At 51.1% G+C, this 19738-nt stretch overlaps 7 protein-coding genes across 7 annotated transcripts; 3 read left to right on the top strand and 4 right to left on the bottom strand.

The window, feature by feature from the left end:
* Nucleotides 1-175: 175 nt before the first annotated feature.
* N7539_009262 (CNOT2/3/5 family protein) lies at nt 176-2190 on the top strand (the record flags this gene model as incomplete). The annotated part of the gene is made up of 2 exons (XM_056938857.1): nt 176-430; nt 502-2190. 2 exons carry the CDS (start codon nt 176-178, stop codon nt 2188-2190), a joined length of 1944 nt encoding a protein of 647 aa, XP_056786234.1.
* Nucleotides 2191-9618: 7428 nt separating this feature from the next.
* N7539_009261 (uncharacterized protein) lies at nt 9619-10361 on the top strand (the record flags this gene model as incomplete). Its single annotated transcript, XM_056938856.1, has 2 exons — nt 9619-9995; nt 10115-10361. 2 exons carry the CDS (start codon nt 9619-9621, stop codon nt 10359-10361), a joined length of 624 nt encoding a protein of 207 aa, XP_056786233.1.
* Nucleotides 10362-11149: 788 nt separating this feature from the next.
* N7539_009260 (MGMT family protein) lies at nt 11150-11665 on the bottom strand (the record flags this gene model as incomplete). Its single annotated transcript, XM_056938855.1, has 1 exon — nt 11150-11665. The coding sequence occupies one exon, from the start codon at nt 11663-11665 to the stop codon at nt 11150-11152; it is 516 nt and encodes a 171-aa protein (XP_056786232.1).
* Nucleotides 11666-12413: 748 nt separating this feature from the next.
* N7539_009259 (uncharacterized protein) lies at nt 12414-14366 on the bottom strand (the record flags this gene model as incomplete). The annotated part of the gene is made up of 5 exons (XM_056938854.1): nt 12414-12749; nt 12824-13150; nt 13210-13684; nt 13743-13896; nt 13970-14366. 5 exons carry the CDS (start codon nt 14364-14366, stop codon nt 12414-12416), a joined length of 1689 nt encoding a protein of 562 aa, XP_056786231.1.
* A 2212-nt stretch (nt 14367-16578) lies between these two features.
* N7539_009258 (alpha/beta hydrolase) lies at nt 16579-17691 on the top strand (the record flags this gene model as incomplete). Its single annotated transcript, XM_056938853.1, has 1 exon — nt 16579-17691. The coding sequence occupies one exon, from the start codon at nt 16579-16581 to the stop codon at nt 17689-17691; it is 1113 nt and encodes a 370-aa protein (XP_056786230.1).
* Nucleotides 17692-17786: 95 nt separating this feature from the next.
* On the bottom strand, nt 17787-18615 carry N7539_009257 (uncharacterized protein; the record flags this gene model as incomplete). The annotated part of the gene is made up of 4 exons (XM_056938852.1): nt 17787-17989; nt 18051-18086; nt 18158-18236; nt 18319-18615. The coding sequence occupies 4 exons, from the start codon at nt 18613-18615 to the stop codon at nt 17787-17789; spliced, it is 615 nt and encodes a 204-aa protein (XP_056786229.1).
* Nucleotides 18616-19418: 803 nt separating this feature from the next.
* Nucleotides 19419-19709, bottom strand: N7539_009256 (uncharacterized protein; the record flags this gene model as incomplete). The annotated part of the gene is made up of 1 exon (XM_056938851.1): nt 19419-19709. One exon carries the CDS (start codon nt 19707-19709, stop codon nt 19419-19421), a length of 291 nt encoding a protein of 96 aa, XP_056786228.1.
* Nucleotides 19710-19738: the final 29 nt, after the last annotated feature.

Here is a 19738-nt window from a genome sequence, read left to right as displayed (position 1 = left end):
CTCACCATTCCACCACGCGAACCTTACGCTACCTCTGTGACTAGAAGAGTCACCCGCACTCCGCACCGACGGCACGAGTCGCACGACCTCGTTCCCCACTACCAACGCACGCACACTCGAGACGATCCAGTGACGGCACACTCCACCTGCTAGATCGCTCAATCTCACAGCCACCATGACGTCTCGAAAAACGCAACAAGAGATTGACAAGACCTTCAAGAAGGTCGCCGAGGGGATCCAGACTTTCGAAAGCATCTACGAGAAAGTCAAGGCAGCGACGAATCCTACGCAACGCGACAAGCTCGAAGAGAATCTGAAGCGCGAGATCAAGAAGCTGCAAAGGTTCCGTGATCAGATCAAGTCATGGGCCGCCGGAAATGAAGTCAAAGACAAGGGTCCGCTCCTTGAGCAGCGGAAAAACATCGAAACTGTGGGTGTTGACTTGCCTATCTGCGAATGGGATTGAAAGCTGTGCATACAAGCTAACGTGCCACGGAATAGTGCATGGAACAGTTCAAGGCCGTGGAGAAGGAGATGAAGACAAAAGCATACTCCAAAGAGGGTCTCTCGGCTGCGTCACGGCTTGATCCCAAGGAAAAAGAGAAGGCTGAAGCATGCGAGTTCCTCACTTCCATGGTCGACGAGTTGCAATTACGAATTGAAGCAATGGAGGCCGAGGAGGAGACATTACAGGCGCAGATGAAGAAGGGCAAGAAGGATGCCAACAAGGTCAATCGAATGGCCGATATTTCCCGGATCACGGAACGCCATAAGTGGCACGTCAACAAGCTCGAATTTCTCAATCGGTCGTTATTAAATGGCAACTTGGAAGCGAGTCAAGTCCAGGACCTCAAGGAAAGCATAAAGTATTATGTTGACGAGGGGCATAATCCCGACTACTCGGGAGAGGACGAAACGCTTTACGACGATTTGGACATTGGGGAAGATGTCGAAGCTCAGTTCGGCATGGGTGCAGACAACGATCGTGGTTCGTCCCATGACGCCCAGTCAGTTCCAGATGATGAGCCGGAAATGAAGTCGAAGTCCACAAAGGTCGATGCAACTTCACATCGACGGCCCTCGACGCAAATGAAGTCGCCACTTCCAGTCCTTGCAACTCTACATTCATCCACTTCGTCTAGTGCCACTCCGGGCATGAAACCCGCTCCATTGCCAACTCGACTACCGGGAGAGACACTCAAGTACGCTTCGGCTGCCGCGGCGGCAGCTGCCAGCGACAAAAGTGGAGTGGGCATTCTGCCCTTGCCTCCACCACCAGGTGCCAGCCCGGCCTTTTCGCATGTCCTACCTGTCTCAAAATCGTCTTCGGTTGCATCGCCTGTGGTGTCGTCAGTACAACCAGCGTTTCGACCAGCCACAACAATCGCCCCAGCGGCCGCTCCGACGATCTCTGCGACCTCCTCTGAAGAGGCTGTACCCTTGGCTGCGCGATCGAGGCCCACTCCTACTTCAGCGGTGTCCGGCACCTCATCGCCTGCGCCTACTTCAACGCCCAAGGTCGACTCTGCAAAAGAAAAGCCTACGACGAATGGCCGGACAACACCAAAGGAGACAGTCGATCAGGACGAATCCATCTATCATCTCCCCCCGGGGCTGCAAGACCTCATCCAGTCCTTCGAGGCGACCAAGAAACGCGCCACGGCCAACCCCACCCCTGCAGTGCAACGTCTCCTTGCAACTGCGCTCACGACGTGCCCTGAACCTGGTGATGCAGAGAAGCCCCGTCACTACAAGCCTCAGAACCCTTACAATACCCCTCTGTATTATCCACAAGAGCCTCTTTCCATTTTCGATGACCCCCGTCTGTACGATACAGGTCGGATCGACACAGATACACTCTTCTATCTTTTCTACTACCGCCAGGGCTCATACCAGCAGTACCTCGCCGCGAAGGCATTGAAGAACCAAAGTTGGCGCTTCCATAAGCAATATCAAACATGGTTTCAGCGCCACGAGGAGCCAAAGAACATCACGGAAGAATTCGAGCAGGGAACGTACCGCTTCTTTGATTACGAGAGTACCTGGTCAGTCTCGCAAACCCCCCCCCTACCCGCACTAAATCGTTGTCACTACCCCAATCCAGCGCTGACCTTTGTTTGCCCCGCCAGGATGAATCGTCGCAAGGCTGATTTCAAGTTTGTGTACAAATATCTCGAGGATGAATTATGATTCGATTGTTTCGCTCGCAGGCGCTCTCTATCGATCTTCCGCATTTCCTTATCCAAGCGCGGTCGGATCCTGTCAGCTCACAATTAACTCACCGCTTATCGGATGACCGACCTGTCTTCTCGATACTATGCGTTTTTTTTTTCCTTCCTTTCTTTTTTACAATCCTGCTCTCCGGTGCATTATGATTTGCCGTCCTATTCATGTACCTCCTGGCACTTTGTTCAAGGGATGGCAGAGACAGAGGGGACGGGAGAGATAGATGGTAAACGGGCAGGCAGGACATACGGCCACTCCAGATTGGACATGTCCATAGAGGCGACATTCTTGATCTGGGTTAGGCGTTAGTGACTTGGTGTTTCCACTTGGGTGTTCTTGTTTCGGTGGCTTTCCATGGCTGCCGTTGTCTTGAGTTTCTGTTGGTTTACTCTCCTCCGTCCGGGTGCATGTCTGGAGGAGCGGGAGACAACGAATTTGACAACCATGAATGGGTTAGATGGATTCCTGCGAAATACGTAGGGTGACTGTACCTTTGCTGGATAGACCCTGCGCGATGTATGCATGCGGCTCCGTATCTTGTGGCGTGCTTGATTGGGTAGACTCGTCCGTTTTACCGGAGATATTCGTCGTACTTTGGTCGGGCGGGATGTGCCATTCACTTGGTCGTGCGCCATTAGTCTGCTAGAAGCGTGTTTCGAGTCAACGCCACTCGAGGCGAAGCCACACCGATCATTCAGCTCCTGGGTGTGAACTGGTCTCTGGACTCAAACGCCCGAGCGACTCATCCTGTCAACAGAGTGTATAGAACCCCGGAGCCAGTGACCCGGTACCACACGGTGGCTACGGTACAATTCAGCAACACGGAGAGATCTACCTTCTCCGGGCCAACAACGCAGCCATCCACCCAACCAGCATCAACCACGAGGTGATCCGCTTCAGTCTAGAGTTCCCGAGTGGAAGCAGATGCTCATGCATGTGACCCCTGACAAGTCAGCCTTATCCCTTCATGCAGACCGTATCTGCAATCACCGACCTCCGTCACGGAGTCGGGTGTGGCAGTGTTGTATGGAGTATGGACTATGAAGGAGGAGAGTAGGGTCTTGGGGCTATTGCTGTTCATCTGTTCTTTGCTTTTTCCCCCTATCGTCACACCTGGGTTCTGGACCAGTGCACTGAACTTTCTGCGGGCGGTGATACAGATGGGATTGAGGACTGATGGCTTGGGATTTGTTTCCCCCTCGTGCTCTGACTTTGCGTCAACTGAGTGGTGCATGGCATGTGCATGGATTACTCGGTGGTCGAGTAGATCTCTCCGGGGATTTGCTTTACTGCGCTTTGATCCTCGCAAACGGGCACCGTCAGGCCGGGGGGGCACTGAAACAGTGGAAACTGGGGTAGTACAACTACACTGTACAGCATACATAAACTCGGTACCTGATCAAGCATGTGCGACCTGAAATGGATTTTCATTCAAACCCAATCAGCCCGGCCAAGCCAATGGTGCTAGGTTCCTGAATATATCGGGGAATATGCATAGCCCTGCTGAGTCCATGCAATGGATGGGTTTGCAAAGGTCACCCGCACATCAAGACCTCCAACCCTCGATAACATACTGGTGGGAAGTATGTCATTGTCCGATGGGTAGAGATAGTCGTCGCGATACCTTACGTAGAAATCTCTATTATCTTTCCTTTTTTTTCTCCTTTGGAAAATCCCAATATGACCGCTTAGTCGAGTACATTGGATGAAGTCCACGGTCTATATCGAAAAAGTCACGGGTGACTCCAGAGCCGGTGGCGATGAACAGTCTCGTGCCTGATCAATCTTGATCGAATATAGAAATTCATTCACAATCATAACTGGACGGATAGATACAACCCAAGCTGGGGCTAGGACTGGATCGAGCCCTGTATGTGCAAATGCACATGGACCCGTTACCAAGTCCGATACTACATACATGAGTCTATCGAGGTACGCGGATCAGCAGTTCTCCGGCTCCAGACAGGGACTGTGGAGAAAACGCAGACATCAAAAAGCGCTTGTGTATGAGTCGATCAACACATGTCCGTGCCCGACAGATGGTATGGCCCGTCGTCGTGCCATAGACATTGGTCATGAACGAAAGTGTCTACTAGGGTCTTGATATCCCACTTCGGTACAAGTAGGCGCTGGGTACGTGTAGAAAGTACCAGGAATATTGCCCCGGTGGGTAGCTTTGTCCATATTCACCTTTGCGGAGGGCTGAGACAGCGCTAAAAATTTTGGATGGATTCATTGAGGTTTGTCTTTGTATGACTTGGGAAGTTTCGTGGCCATTTGTTCAAGGTCGGATCCAGTCTCGTAGGTATATCCGGGCAGGTTGCAGGAGGCGGAATTCAGGGCAGGTCAAGAAGTATACGTACCTTAGGTAACTACATAATAAGTCACTCACAATTGAAGATTACTCCATATCTCAGAGCCCGGCTTTCAGTACAAAGTTGGAACAGATGCTATGGAAATCGAGTCTCCTACATAAGTACCACTCTTACCAGTCTGCTATCGTGGCCTTGCATTGACTCTTGTCCAGGGACACGGACATTCCAGGACCAACCCCGTACGCAGCGCGCATGACCACTGCAGACTTGGCGGTACTGCGGTAAATCTGGGGTTGCGGGATTTATCAGTCTGGATTACTGTATTTTCTTTTTATGCCTCATGTATCTTTGTTTCAACCTTCTCGTGGGCTGTGTGTATTGAGTACTCCCTTCCCGATGCGACTGGGATTCGCGAAGAAGCGAAGAATGAGTCTAACGCCGAGGCGGGCGGGGGAGATTATGCAGCCCAAACGCAGACGCATAAAGGCTTCAATGCAGATCATATCCGCAGGGGTTCTGTGTAGAACAACAAGTCATTGGTCTGTCGGGTCACTTCAGTCGACCTTGGTGGCAAAGGCAAGTACAGTAGGACGTAGGTAGGTTCAAGATTGGGGCGTTGACGAATGAGCGTGTTGAATCTGCAGTCTAGATGCATCGACATCAACATGACCATCATGGCTCTGGTCTTAGGACTTGGGGTAAAAGAGGTGCATCAATAGACATGATACACGGGCTGGAAGGCAACTAATTTGCATACATCATTGAGCGACATCCATGATAGCGGGCAGGAACGAAGCCACAATGGAAAGGGCTCTGGTCTCCTCGAGTATAATGGACGCTGACATTGGCCTAACTGACAGAGCCAACCGACACTCTAGTCTACAGTACATCATCTCGGTCGATCGGCATACACTGGACCTATTGTAGATACATCTGTACCCCGGACTGGGATTGTCTTTTCTCTAACAGGAGGTTAGGACAATGACATTCTCTTGAATGTCATTGGATGTGAAAACTGTTATACTATTGCGCGCGTTGGACCACGGAAAGATCGGAACAGGACACGGTCGGAAGTTGGAACAACTCTGAACCTATGTACAGTTTGTACACAGGGTACTCAGTACTGTGACTCCGCTTGAACCAATCTGCTCGATCAATCAATCGCATAACTCATTGTGAGTGGCCAATGAATGAGTCTCTTAGCACGAAACCAGGCCTCGCACAGCGACAGCCGCAAACACATCGTATATAGATGGAACCAATGACCAAAACCCCCTCTAAACAGATACGTCTATTTGTCATGCACAAGGTGTCGTAAATTGATTAGCTCTACGATAAGTGTGCTTATTATATCATCAACGGGGCGATCCCACCGAACCCCGGAGAGAAGAACGGGTGTCAAGACGGTCGCTCTGGCGCCCGGGAGATCACCAATCGCCATCGGCAAAAACTGGGTCACTCGATCCCGCGCAAGTGAGCAAGTGTAAAAAAGGCAGGGCGGCAGAGGGAAAAAAATGGAGTACTGCTAATAGCTAGGAGCTACTAGCTAGTGCTGGGTCATTTATGATTGTTCGGTAACAGGGTGCCGGATGGAGTCCGGTTGAGACGGGACGGGAGAGAGTTGTGAAAATAGAGTCATCATAATCATGATAACAATCGAGTCCATCGCCTGTGTGCGACCCGTATGATCCAAGAAAAAAAATAAAAGAAATCATCGACGAGACGAGAGCCCCACAGGCCCCCTAAGGATGTCGTCATCGCACTTGGCGGGTCTTGAAGACGAGGCTATCCAACCTGTCCCCTTTCATTTGGCATCCCGTCAGAAGTGATGTTCCTGTTTTTTTTTTTGCGTGAGACTCAAGTCGAGTTTGAAGTGAAGAGTGGTTCAAGATGTAGGCAGCCCATTTCTGGGTGAGGCAGACCTCATTTCGTTGAAGAAGAAGCAGGACCAGTTTCCAAAAAAGAGACCGGTCTCATTCGTGCATCGTCGAGCAGAGATCTTGAAACGCCGAGGGAGAAGTGTGGCTGAGGTGTTGAGAAGCGGAAGTGGAGTGAGGACTGAGGACTGAGGACTGACATCAGTCATGGCCGATGCATTAGTACGAGACAAGGGGTAATGCAAATTGGACAGATCACCTGTTTGCTCGTGACCGTCTTGAGTGATTTTTTTTTGGGTTCGTTTTCGCGGAGATACAAGCTAGTGGTGAGCACAAGGCACATCATGGAACGCTATTGGCTTGTCGATGAAGATCAACAAATCATGCGAACAGAGGCCCGGTGAGGCTGAGAGAAGGGTAGGAAAGGGAAAAGGGGGGGCAAAGATAGGAACTCGAGGCCCAAACGCTTCCTTCGCGGTATTCTTCCCCATCACGCTAGAAGGCTTCCAGAAGGACTTCTGCCGCTAGAACCCCGACCGATCACCACCGCCAAGCAAGAGGGAGTGTCCACAGGCAACGGGGTGGTCATTGGCCAGGCACCGGGATCCAGAAGTGGGAACTGGGCTGGGGGAAACAGGTAGCGGGTCCGGTAAAACGTGCTAGACTCCTTAGAGATTAGTCCCGCTTCCAGGCGAGCTCGTAGTCATGAGGCCCGAGGAGCGGTGGAGTCGACGACTCGACGTGCGCTCGAGTACCAGTACAAAAGTCCGTGAGAACCAGTAGAGGCGATAGTGTTTGTCCAAGAGAGGGAAATATTGCATGAGAACTCCGATCACTACTATAACCGGATATTGCATGTACTGTGCACTGTCACACTGTGCCACTGGTGCAGTGTGTAGCGTGTACACTGTACGCCGTACGAGTGTACATAGCACATAATGCAATCTGAATTCGCGGGGTAATCGCGCGTCTGACCGTGGAACCAAATGCTGCTGCCGAGTTCTCGACAACGTCTATCGCTGCGGGATTGGCGGAACCGTCACACCAGGCTCTATCATGGAAGCTTCGAAGATCGGTACCATACTGTGTGCCATGGCATAGTACCACTCTTTATGTGCTATGGATGATGGGCTCTTCCAAATACATCCTGTAACTCGAGAGTACTGCAGGAGTAGCGTAGTGTGTGTGTGTGTCTTTCTGCATCGAAGAGCAGTAGGTCACTCGACGAGTCGACGGTGAGTGGTTAGCCATACAAATTACACCGTGACTGGCCTACAAGGGGACATGGTTTGCTCGTGTTGTGTCCGCTCGACTTTGGATGGCCGGCATCACGGTGAGCGGTGACTGGTCAAGCCTTTGCATTAGCTTGGATTAACCTGCATGGGGGCCATCCTGGGTTCTGCTAGTGGTCTTTCCTCTCCCCCCGAGCCCCTTTCTCTTCTCATGTATCGATCCCGCTCCCTTGGCATTTCCTCGTTGTTCCCCGTCTCAGGACCTGCTTCTATCGCAGCATGAGCCTGGGACGTCCGAGAAGAGGTCATGGGCACCGTTCCCGACGTGGAGTTTTGTTTTTTTCGTGAGCCGTGTCGATGACGCTCATCCGACCCGTGCAGTGGGGGCTCTGGACAGGGCTGTGGATCGTAAGAGTTCGGAGCCTGAGCACCCACTTCTTCCCACAGGAGGCCTGAGAGCCTTCCTGAGCAGTGCATGAGAAGGGATCGGGATCGCGAGGCTGAGACCATGAAAACCAGGTTGAAAAAAAAAAAAGAGGAAAAGAACAGAAAAGCGGGGTCCACTGGATGAGAAGGACGCCAAAACACGCTAACTCACGCTAGCGCCGCGCTAGAAGCCTTCCAGAAGGCGCAGGGAGAGGGGAAGGAGGAAAATCGTGTGAAAAAAAAATTCCAAGAAAACCCCAGAAACAGGACCAAGTCACCAACACACGGCACAGTCACACCATTGTTGTTGTGGTCATGGATGTATCATTACACCATTCAGCAGTTGCTCATTTCGTCCTTTGCAGCAGTGGAGTCAGACCAGACCGCTAATCATCCACGAGTAAAAGACCCACGTCTCGGCCGGCCACTGGTCGCGCAACCTTTGCTGGAGGTGACAGAGAGGCCTGACCCGTGGCCGAGTAAAAGTTCCTCCCGCAGAACAACGGGCGATCCGCCTCTCCAGTGACGCTCACGAGCGGGGCGAGGTGCAAAGAACTCAACTATAGTAAGCAACGGGCCAGTCGCAGCACGCAGAGGCCATAGAACTCGAAGACAATTTGGACCATCCACATCGGCACTGTGAAAGCGAGCTCCAAGCCCGGGTCGTTGGGTTCGGCCCAGGTGGTCAAGCGACCTGGTGGTCACTGGGTCTACGGGTTTTTGTTGCCCAAGAGCAAGGATCACGACAAGCTCATCGAGGTCAGCGTCTCAGTGCTAGGCTTTTAGGGAGATCGCTTCGAGGCTCAGCCAAGACCCAACTCGACGGGGAAGACGGGAATAGGGTCGTGGGCAAGCATGGTCCCCATCGAGCCGCAGCCCTCTTGACGAGATGGAACTGAACTCTCGGGTTATCTGGGGGTTGCTGAAGAGACTCGAGTCCCACCACGGCATATTCACCCATCAAGGTCCTGATCATTCCTGGTACATACCCAAAAAATGGTTCTCGGGTTGACCCCGCCGACTGTCGAGCCAGATCACCAACTCGTCAGGATGATAATCTTATTCTGCGCGGACGAGAATCATTGTTGATTTTCCGCTTTGTCACATTTCGGGAGATCCTTGACTCGATCGACCCACTTGGCGACCTGGATGGCCAAACCCCCTCTCAGCACGAAGCACCGGCCCTCGCAGCTTTTCCCACTTTGCAGAGCGTCATCCACAGATTCGCACCAGCGTCTCATGATGGTAGGTCAATCTTGGTTCCATGCTAGTCCTTTCCGGTCACTAGCGGCCTTCTCCCGCTTTTCTAGAAAACTTGTCTGATCGTCCCGGCGCTTTTTAAAACTAGGCTTTTCCCTCCTCTTTCGGATTTCGTTCCGCTATCAACTTCTACCGCTTCATCTGTTAAATCGACTCCAGACTTTAATCTGCTCTTTACCTTGTGGTCTGGTCTTGCCTTTGACCTCTCTTATTCGAACTTTCTTCACGACATCTGCCTCCTCTATTACCATTGATCGTCAACAAACCTACCTGGTCACAAATATGCAGTCTCCGTTCCACTACTCCTCCTATGCGTCTTCCCCGGGCGAGATGGATTTCTACTATGGACCCACTCAGCCGATCTATGACCAACCCTTTGGCGATCTCGACACCACCACGTCCTTTGCCATTCCCGAGTTCATGAACGGCACTCCCAATTCCTTCACCAGCGCACCCTACACGTTCTCTTCTGGATTTGAGATCGCTCCTGGTTATGAGACTCCGATGGCCACCAGTGGCCCCGGTTCAGACAGCAGCGCTTGCGGTAGTGTCTACGGTGGCTCCAACTGGAACCCCACTGCCGAGGAGCTGCTGCCTATGCCTAGCTACCCTCTGCTCTCCGATGACTCGGGTCCCGATTCTCCACCTTCGCAGAACAAGTCAGTATCCCGTTCTCCACTCGCGAACCTCATCCAGATTGATTCAATCCTGGCTCAATTGCACCGAAACAAAAACCATAACCCGCAGAGACTAACATGTCTTTTTATCTTCTTCATAGGCCTACCAAGCCCTTTGGTTGCGACCACTGCGGCAAATCCTTCACTCGCTTCGCAGACCTCAAGCGACACTCCACCAGTGTGCACTACCCTGTCTTCCGGGACTGCCCTGTTGAGCACTGCTCCCGCAAGGGCAGCAATGGCTTTCCCCGCCAGGACCATCTGAAGGAGCACTTGCGCTCGTACCACCACCTGGATGTTCCCAAGCGCCGAGCTGTGAAGCGCTCAGCCAAGACGGCGGAGCTATAGGACAGGGGTCCCCTGTCCTCAATGTCACGGTTTACTTTTGCACCATTCTGGTCTTTTCCCGCGCCTCATTGCCCGGTGTGACCTCTGATCGATGTGATGAATTTACGAGATATCCCCCATGTCGCCTCTGTGTCTCCTTTGTCTTTATTTTTTTTTTCGTTCTGTCTGAATGCGACAACCCCTGCGTTTTTCCGTCGATCCCCCTAATGACTTTACGGTCTTCACATTGGCTTCGATTCTCCGGCCGGTTATACAGCCGAGCGCATTTGCATTGGAGTTGTTTTGCTTGCTTCCTTCCCTCTACTCTAATAGATTGCGATGTGCATTTTTCGCGTGTCATAGAAGGTTCTTGGATTTTTTTTTGTATGTTTTCATTTCCTTTCTTGTTTATTACTACTATCTTAGTCTTATTCATTTTATTTTTTCTTCATCTTGAACTGCCATTTTCTCCCTTGCGATCTCTACAAGTGTGTCGCATGTCATCTCATCGTCAGAAATGATATTCAATAGATGCCTGACTCGATGATAGACAGCGGCTGCCCCCCGGGACGCGAGTGGGATCACAGGGCTCCTGAGCACGGGGCTTGTGAGAGGTCTTCAATTGATGTGAAGTCCATATTGTCTACAGGCAAAGTAAAAAGCCAGACAATAAAGTTGGGAAACCTTGACAATCATGATTCCAATCCGCTCCCCCCCCCCCCGACCAAAACACTCACTCGATGGACTTCATACATTCCACCAGACCCCTACGATTCTCACCTACCAACTCCCGTCACCACTCAAACCATTCAATTGCCCTTCAAGCTCCCTGGGCTTGGAAAATCCCGAAAGTCCCCAAAACACACCCCCATCACCTTCCCATCCGCATCGAACACCACCCCTTCCCCCTCCAACCTCACCCTCTTCTCATCCTGGAACCCCCCGCCTGCAATATGCTTACTCACGCGCCACTCCCCCTTGTACCCGCCCAGCGAGCCATTCGCCGCCAGCACGCGATGACAGGGGACCTCGGGCGCGAACGGATTACTGCGCATCGCGTTGCCGACGGCGCGCGCGCTGGAGCCGAGGTAGGTTGCTAGGGCGGAGTATGTGGTCCATCGGCCCGGGGGGACGGAGAGGAGGACGCGGTAGACGCGGCGGCGGTAGGGGGTGAGGGTTGGATGGAGGGATATGCGGCGGAGTTGTTTTTGGAGGGTCGGGGTGGTGGGCATGGGTTGCTTTGGTGCTGGTGGTGAGGGTGAGGGTGAGGGTGAAGGTGAAGATTTGTGGGGTGTAGTGGGAAGCTGAAGGTGGATAGGGTCCATGGTGCTGGGATTGTCATGAGAGATTTGAGTTGGGAGGAGAGTTGGCTTGGTGGACAGTGGAGGAGAGCCTGAAGAAGTAAGTGGCTTTTTGTTCGAGTCAAGTGTGGATTGTCGGTCCATGTCCACTGTTGAGTGGCTTTGTTCGTGTTGTCTTGATAGTGAATGGCTCTGGATCGGATGATGGAGGAGAAGATGCGCGATATCAATGACTGACTCGAATCTTTCTGGAATGAAAATAACTAAATAGTTCCAGCCGGCGGATGCCTGGGCGGCTCCGCGCTGTTGATGTCGAATTGACCAATCCGATCTCGGGCCCACATCATAGATCTATTCTACTAACGTAAGCCCGAGCTCGGCGGGGATTGTATAGTCACTTCTGTTGTCTTTTGTATGCGAGCAGCCTCGTATATTTCTGACTCTACAGTACACATCCTCGTTAAGTGAGCTTAGATGGTCCTTGGACGCACTCATCTTTGTAACCCCTGTGAGTTTCGAAGTCCGAGTGACACAAACGTTGGTCGTTGCCAACACTCGGGTCAGCGCACTCTGCTTCGGATGTGGTATGACGCTCCTATCGAATGATTTACATGCATTTCAATGCCGAGAGGCTTGGCCATCCTACAGTGAAGACTGAGACTTGTAGAAGATTCATCACATTAATTGATGTCGTCATTGTATCTCGTCAAACCCTTCCTTCGGTCTTTATTCAGGAATACCTCAGCACCACCGCGTGCAGAGTAGATCCCCCTCACGAACGGTCTACATGCTCAGCCGCAACAGCATCCTCGTGTTTTGCCGCTTCAGAAGGTAGCGCAAGTCCATTCTCCGAGTCCAAAACATTGTTCTTGTGGCTGGCAATGTCAACCAGCCCGGGATTCTCGGCCTTGAGACGGGCAAAGGTCTTTTCTGCATCCCAAGTCCAAGGTGTCTTGGCGGCGAAGAGAAGGTCCATATCTTCAAGAGTGCGCTGGTTACTCTCGGGATAAAGAGCCCAAACCATGGGGATGGTAATGACATTGCTGGCTCCAAAGATGTAAAGGGTCTTTTCGCCAATGGCGTCAAACATGACCGGGCACAGCAGGGTCTGCAAAGAATCGCAAGTTTAGTTTCGGACAAATGTGCCTGGGACAGTAACAAAGAATAGAGGAGTAAACGCACCAGCCATCCATTTCCAATACTCCAGCCGACGACGCCCCATGCATTACCTCGAGCACGTACGGCTAGCGGGAAAATTTCCGCCGGATAGAGCCATGGCACCGTTAACCAAGTGGCACCAAAGGTAGAGGTGAAAATGAATATCATCGAGGCGGCTGCAGCACCGTATGAAGAGGCTGAGCTGACGTTGCCCGCCTCGCGGGCATTGATCGCAAGACGTGAGAAACCACCAGCCAGGAACATGGCAATGCCCTGAACGACGGAACCCCAGTACAGGGTCCAGCGTCGGCCTATACGATCTAGTGTAAAGACACACACCAACGTCGCAAACTGTAGGGCCAAAGTCAGCAAGGGCTCAGCGAGCTGCTCAAAGCACGAAAGAAACATACCATGTAGAAGATGTTGTTCAATCCACTGATCCATTGACTCTTGGTCGAGTCAAATCCCGCAATGCTGAAGATTGTTGGAGCGTAGACGGTCACTCCTGCAATGCCAACCCATTCTTGCATGATTTGCAGCCAGATGACCAGTTGCACCCGACGGCCAATGTGCAAATCTCCCGACTGCCAGCCAAAGAGCATGGAAAGGTATGAGTTGCCATGAACGACCGTCTTTTCCATTTCGGCAATGTTTTGAATGTCCCGGAATTCGGCCTCGGCGCGCATGTTGTCTTCGGGAGAGCTGCCCCGAAGCCGTTGGAGGATATAGCGTGCCTCGTCTTCTCGTCCAACTTTGACAAGCCATCGAGGAGATTCAGGCATGAACCAGACTGCCGCAAAAAGGACCAGTAGGAAGATGATCTGGAATGCAATAGGAAATCGCCAGCGAAAGGCAGACCGACCACCGTCGATATAAGAGAGGCCACTGTGAGCGAAATCAAGTCAGCAGTTGTTCGTAGAGCCCCGGGGCGGTTGAAACTTACAATTCAAGCCAGTAGGCTAGAACCACACCGAAAATGTTGAGAGTGAATTCAATGGCGATAAATTGTCCACGCGAGGTGTGCTCTGCTGTTTCTGTGGCCCACACAGGAACGATGGCATTGAGAATGCCAGTGCCAATCCCGTTGACAGCACGTGCTATATTTCTCTTCATTAGGATTCGATACGTCTCATTCACCATCACACCACTCCCTATATCTTCTTGACTTACCGCAAATCATCCAGCTATGGTTCTGTGCGGAACATTGCAGACTTGCGCCAAGTACAGCCCACGCGGCTCCTGCAGCGATTGACTTGATTCTGCCCATGCGATCCCCGAGCCAGCCACCAAATAGAGCGCCAAAGAGCGTTCCCAAATAGTATACAGCAACAATCCCGCCTTGGAGTAGGGAATCGGTCACTACGGGTGTCGCTTCGCCATTTTCGATTTTTGTGTACCCAAATTTCATGAGGTCAATATAATCCTGCGCATTGTTCACACCAGCCATCATTCCTTGATCATATCCGAAGAACAGGATGGACAACGCAGCCACACAGTTGATTGCGATGAGAAGTTGTCGCTTCTCATATTTGTGAACCAGGTTCCACGTCGGAATTTTGTCGCTCATGATGGATGATGTTGCAGATCATTCAAGCGCGATACGCAGTTTTGGCCGAGTATGGGCGTCGCAGCCGTATCCGAGTACGCGAGAGAGGCAGCAAACAACGTTCTTATACTTGAGCGTGCTGTATTCGATGCGAGCTCCCGTACAGCCCCGTGGAGTATATGGGCAAAAACCTGGAGAATCAGATTGATTTCTTATCTCGCGAGCGTGGGACTCCGATTGCGACTGTTCTTGAAGGCTCCATGTCCCCTCACTCCGCGGCGTGTCTCCGAACATGTTGCCTTCCTGGCTAGGAAGTTCCCCACGTTGATCGGCAAGGACTCTAGTCCAGAACGATCGCAAATGACCAGGGTTCCAACTTGGGCCAGGGTCACATGGAAGTACGTCCCAATGCGGGTAATCAGTTCGGCGTCGTTGCTGTTCAATCTCCACTTTCATACGTGGTGCAGCATTGACAAGTACTATGCTGTGGCATGTAAGTCTCAATTCGGCTGGCCCTTTGTGCTTTGAAAGGGCTCTTTACCCGATGTTACCGATCGGACGGTTGACGAGATTGGCTTCCTTCTCCTTTGTGCGCATGGTGTTGTTTGCCTACTACGTCGTGATTTCACCTCACTAGCATGCTGATATGCCTTGACATCGAGCCTGTGGAGCGCTAAGATTGTGACCAAAGCTATAAGTATCGGCAGGTTGTAGACTCGGACACGTAAGGTGCGTGACTTGGTTTCAGTGCGTTGTGGTCGCTCTTGCACGCCATCTCCTACGGGGCCGGGGTGATCAGGCTAGCAAAATTGCATATCCGCGGTGATCGTCATGCCGTCAGTGGCTCTTGAATGGCTAGCCGGATCGAGTTGGTCGTTGCACTGGACGTGGGGGCACAGTCCAGTTAAGTAAACATACCCGCCGTTGCACATACCTGAGTCTCAGTGGCTTCTACTGGCATCACTTGTACAGTTGCATCGCCATCGGCTCGCCCCTTCGCTGGCCTGGGCAGTGGTTCTTCTTATCGAGCGTTTGAATAATAATGCGCTGTAGAATGGAGACAGGGTGAAGAGCCTGAAAAGTAGAGTAGACCCTATTTAAAGCAATTTCGGAAGTCAGCCGAGTTGGTTGGAGGCTTTGCCGGCCGGGTGCCTGGGCCCAACCCTTTCGGCAAGGGTAGCATCAAATGGTGGGGATGAGTCAATTCTGCCGCTAGTTGTGAAGTCACTGAATCATGCGCAAGTTCTTGGTGCACCACCGCTTTCGAGTCATCCTCAATTTATTAAATGTCACTAGCCACAGATTCTATGACAATTTCAGTGTCTTTGCGAGCTGCAGTGATCTAGTTAATGACGTTGCAGCGAAGAAATTGGAACTCTCAATAGTGAGTTCAGGTCAGTAGGCAATGAACCATTCTCCGTGGTCTCGTGGTGACGATCCGGGTAATTCGAAGTGACCCTATTTACCCGATCGTGATGGCCACACATGCAGTCGCACGCGTTTCTCCAACATCTGTTCCACTCCGGTACGGCTCTACCTGCTCGAGTTTAGCTACATCTATCTTGTATCCTATGCCACAAAACGGATCATACAATATTGGTTTGACTCCCTTGGGATTGGTTCACACGGATCGAGACAGTTTATTCGCTTGATGTGATCTTGAACGTCAGACTAACTTGATGGGCCAACTTCAAGGGTTTGATTGTGTAAGATACGAGCTTACAAGCGAGATGGAACTCGCAGAACCCGAGAACCTGAAAATGACATAGAGGCACTACAAGCTCGGCGAGCTCGAAGTGAATACGTTGTCAAGCAGCAGACATCTTACGTTCACATAACATCGGATAGCCTAATCCAATAGCTACAAACTGCAAAGAATCGAAGCACTGGTCTCAAGGAACAGTAATATTACTTGAAGAGGAGGGAGTCCGTAGAGTACCGGGTAAGTAGTTGCTAGGTCTCTGTGAAAAGGTGTTTCCTGTGCTGAGTTGCTGACTATACAATATGAGCATCATTCGTGGAGGAGTGATGATCTGATCTCTCTTGGATTGCTCCCCGCGCTTGGTTTACATCACGTGATGTTATCATACTGATGCACTCTCAGTCATGAGGCTCGGACCATGCCAGGTGGACAACCCGGGTCGATGACACTCAAACGTCATTTGCGATCTCCGCACGTAGTCACGTCCTCTATATATCGTCAGAGATCGTGATTCTCAAAACAATTGACATAATGACATCTGCACCAGCAGATGTATCGGTCAAGGTTCTGCCCTGGGCGACTTTTGCCTATCTGCAACCAAAGAATCGTCAAGATCCGAAATGGACATACCGTCAGGCTCTTGTGAATACAATTCTCAAGGTGTGCTTGCACAAGTACTGCACATTTCACAAGGGCTCATCACAGGTCTCTCTCAAGCCCGGTCTGGAAAGAAGTCGATTTGTTCTAATCGATCCTGCAAGATCTGACTTGTACAACGGAGTCGCTTACAGCCAGGTGACCAGCCCAGAAATTGTTGGGGCTACATGGTACCCTCGACGACCTTCCCGCGATTTTGTTATTCCCCACGACCAGCACATTATGCTCCACTTCCATGGTGGGTCGTATATTGTAGGGGATGGTCGCATAAGCTCATGTGGATTCCTGGCTAAGCACATGCTTGCCCATACACCATCACAGTATGTTTTAAGCGTCCAGTATCGACTCACTGGCCCACCGAATGGACGCTTCCCGGCCCAGCTACAAGACGCTATTTCGGCATACTTCTATCTGCTCGATTCACTCCACATTCCGGCCTCACAAATCATTTTGTGTGGTGACAGTGCTGGCGCTAATCTTGCCCTTGGTCTCTTACGATATATCACAAATTTTGATAATTCAACACTCCTCCCTGCCCCCAAATGTGCTTTGCTCCTCTCTCCGTGGACCAATATTCCCGAGGCCGTGGATACAGAAGCTTGGGATCGCAGTGCAAATTACAAGACGGAATACGTCCCTGCATCATTCCCGGCCCGAGGCGCTACCTTACTCTTGCATGATCTTGAAATTACCAAGTCGGTCGAAGAGCAAATTGCCCCCATAAAGCACCCTTTCTCCTTACCCGCGCCAATACTCGTGGTAACGGGAGGAAAGGAAGTGCTGTGCGAAGAAAATCGCGCATTCGCTCAAACCTACAAGTCCTTTGGCCACAATGAAGCTATGGTTGACCTCTACGTTTCCGAACCGACCCCCCATGATCTGTTTATGATTGGATGGATCATGGGTTTTCAAAAGGAAGCGCGAGAGTGTGCTGAGGTTGCAGGGACTTTCATACGACAGTTCAACGTACAACGAAATGAGCGATGAGTCTATTTACGATTCTCATATGAACACAACATTGTATGACACTTGAGCAGCGGTCTTCCCGGGGCTTCTCATAATCCTGGCGATGCACGACCCGCTTATCTTCCGTGCACAAACATTCGCTTTTCGAGAGGCTCGAACTTCTTCTCCCGGGGCGGTCCAGTTGGCTTGCCGAACACCAACTGCGCCTTGAGACGCCATTCGAGAGGGATCTTCCATTCTTGCGACACTCGTGCATCAATCATCGGATTGTAATGTTGGAGATTGCAACCCAGTCCCTCGGCTTCCAAGAGAGTCCATACTGTGCTTGGCGAGTCACGTTAGTCGACAGTTCCTTGGGCGGACAGATGGAATGATCTTACAGGCAAATTGATGCATTCCACTCGAATGATCGGACCCTGGAAAAAGAAGAATCAGGTCAGACATGATCGTGAGGTCCCTAGGATTTGGGACAAAGGGATCCTCCTACACTCGGGGAATTTGTCAATCAGCATAGGCCACTTTACTTCCAGTGGTTTCAGCGGGGCGGGATCCTCGTAGAATAAGATCTGGTCTCAGGCAGATTAATCAGACAAAGTCTCAAAGAGAGAAACAGAGGGATAGCGAGAGTTGAGCTTGGGGAGCACCGACCGTTCCATATCCTGCTCTAAACATTGCGGTTCGCGGCTTGTACAAATTTTCCAATTGCTCAGGCGGGACTGAAGCTGTTGCTACCTCTAAAGCAAGATCCCACAGCCGTTCGTGCTGTTCCTTGAGAAGTACCACCAAACGGGCACTTTGACTGTTGAAAGGGCTGGGGGTGTGCAAAATGGTTTGGGAGACAAGCTCTTCGATGCGGTCATCTGATATGGTGGACTCGTTCGTGAAGCTGTAGATCGATCGTCGGTTCTGCATGCCCTGGATGATCGATCGTGCGATGTCCGCCATATTGGATTGGATTTTGCGTTCTGAATTTGGTTCCAAGATGAAGTCAAGGGACTTAAGTACAAGAGACAATTGATTCCTGAGATGATCTGTTCCTTTCAATACCGCAGAGATTTGAGGTCATCTTTATAGTCCCTGTGTTTTCTGATGTTCGATCTATAATCGGAAACACGGAGGTAGCCCGACACCGAACGCCGATCCTACTTTGTCATTAAGCTTGAACTAAAGCGAGCTAGCGCTTGCATCAAGCAGCCCCCCGGTTATCGTCATCCATCTGTGTGTCAAGAGAGACTCCTTTCACTGGAAAATAAAAGCGACAAGCTTCCACTATCTTACGAGCCGTCTCAAGATTGCCATTTATGTTCATGCCGGTGAACGGAAATTGAGCGCCGGCACTAAATGATGACACGAAGTATGATAAGATCTCAGGGAGCCAATCTTGGTCGACAGTGCAATTTGTAGACTTGATTTTGTTATCACGCATCACCAGTTGAGATGTGAAGTTTCATGGTAGGTAGCCGATGCTGTTCCTACAAAAGAGCGACGATCAGTGTTCAGGAGTGTGGAATAGGACATTTCCCGACCAAGCAATCTACACCAGGGTTGATCCTTAACGATACGGGCAAAGTAGATGGGATTCTTCAAAAGCTCACATTCGATCCACATCAGTATAGACTATAGACTATAGTCTCACCAAAACTGAAAAATGTCAATGTAATTGAATGCAACAGACATCCACTCCGGTCAATCGGTTTCGCCCGCTCGGTGACCGTCACTCCCAAACGTACGAATTCCAAAGTCGAACCTTAAACTTTGACAAGAAAGGGAGAAATCATACGTCCGTTATCAAGCGAGTCAACGGCTTCTTCTTCTTCTTCTTCTTCTTCTTCTTCTTCTTCTTCTTCTTCTTCTTCTTCTTCTTCTTCTTCTTCTTCTTCCGGGTCGCCCAGGGAAGACGGGAAGCGATCAGAATGCAAATTTAGGTAAAAGTCGCGACTCGCGACACTATACGGGTAAGAGGACATACCCTCGAGTGATTCGACTGAGTCGAATGACGGAAGGGTAATGTAACGAGGATTTGCGGCTTCACAGGACATGAATCGGTTGGGAACTACCTACAGGTGCC

This window comes from Penicillium diatomitis, assembly GCF_028827545.1.
Source record: "Penicillium diatomitis strain IBT 30728 chromosome Unknown utg000015l_segment0_segment0, whole genome shotgun sequence".
Classification (NCBI taxonomy): domain Eukaryota; kingdom Fungi; phylum Ascomycota; class Eurotiomycetes; order Eurotiales; family Aspergillaceae; genus Penicillium; species Penicillium diatomitis.
The sequence above is the reverse complement of the archived record's forward strand: the minus strand, read 5'-3'. Positions and strand labels throughout refer to the sequence as shown.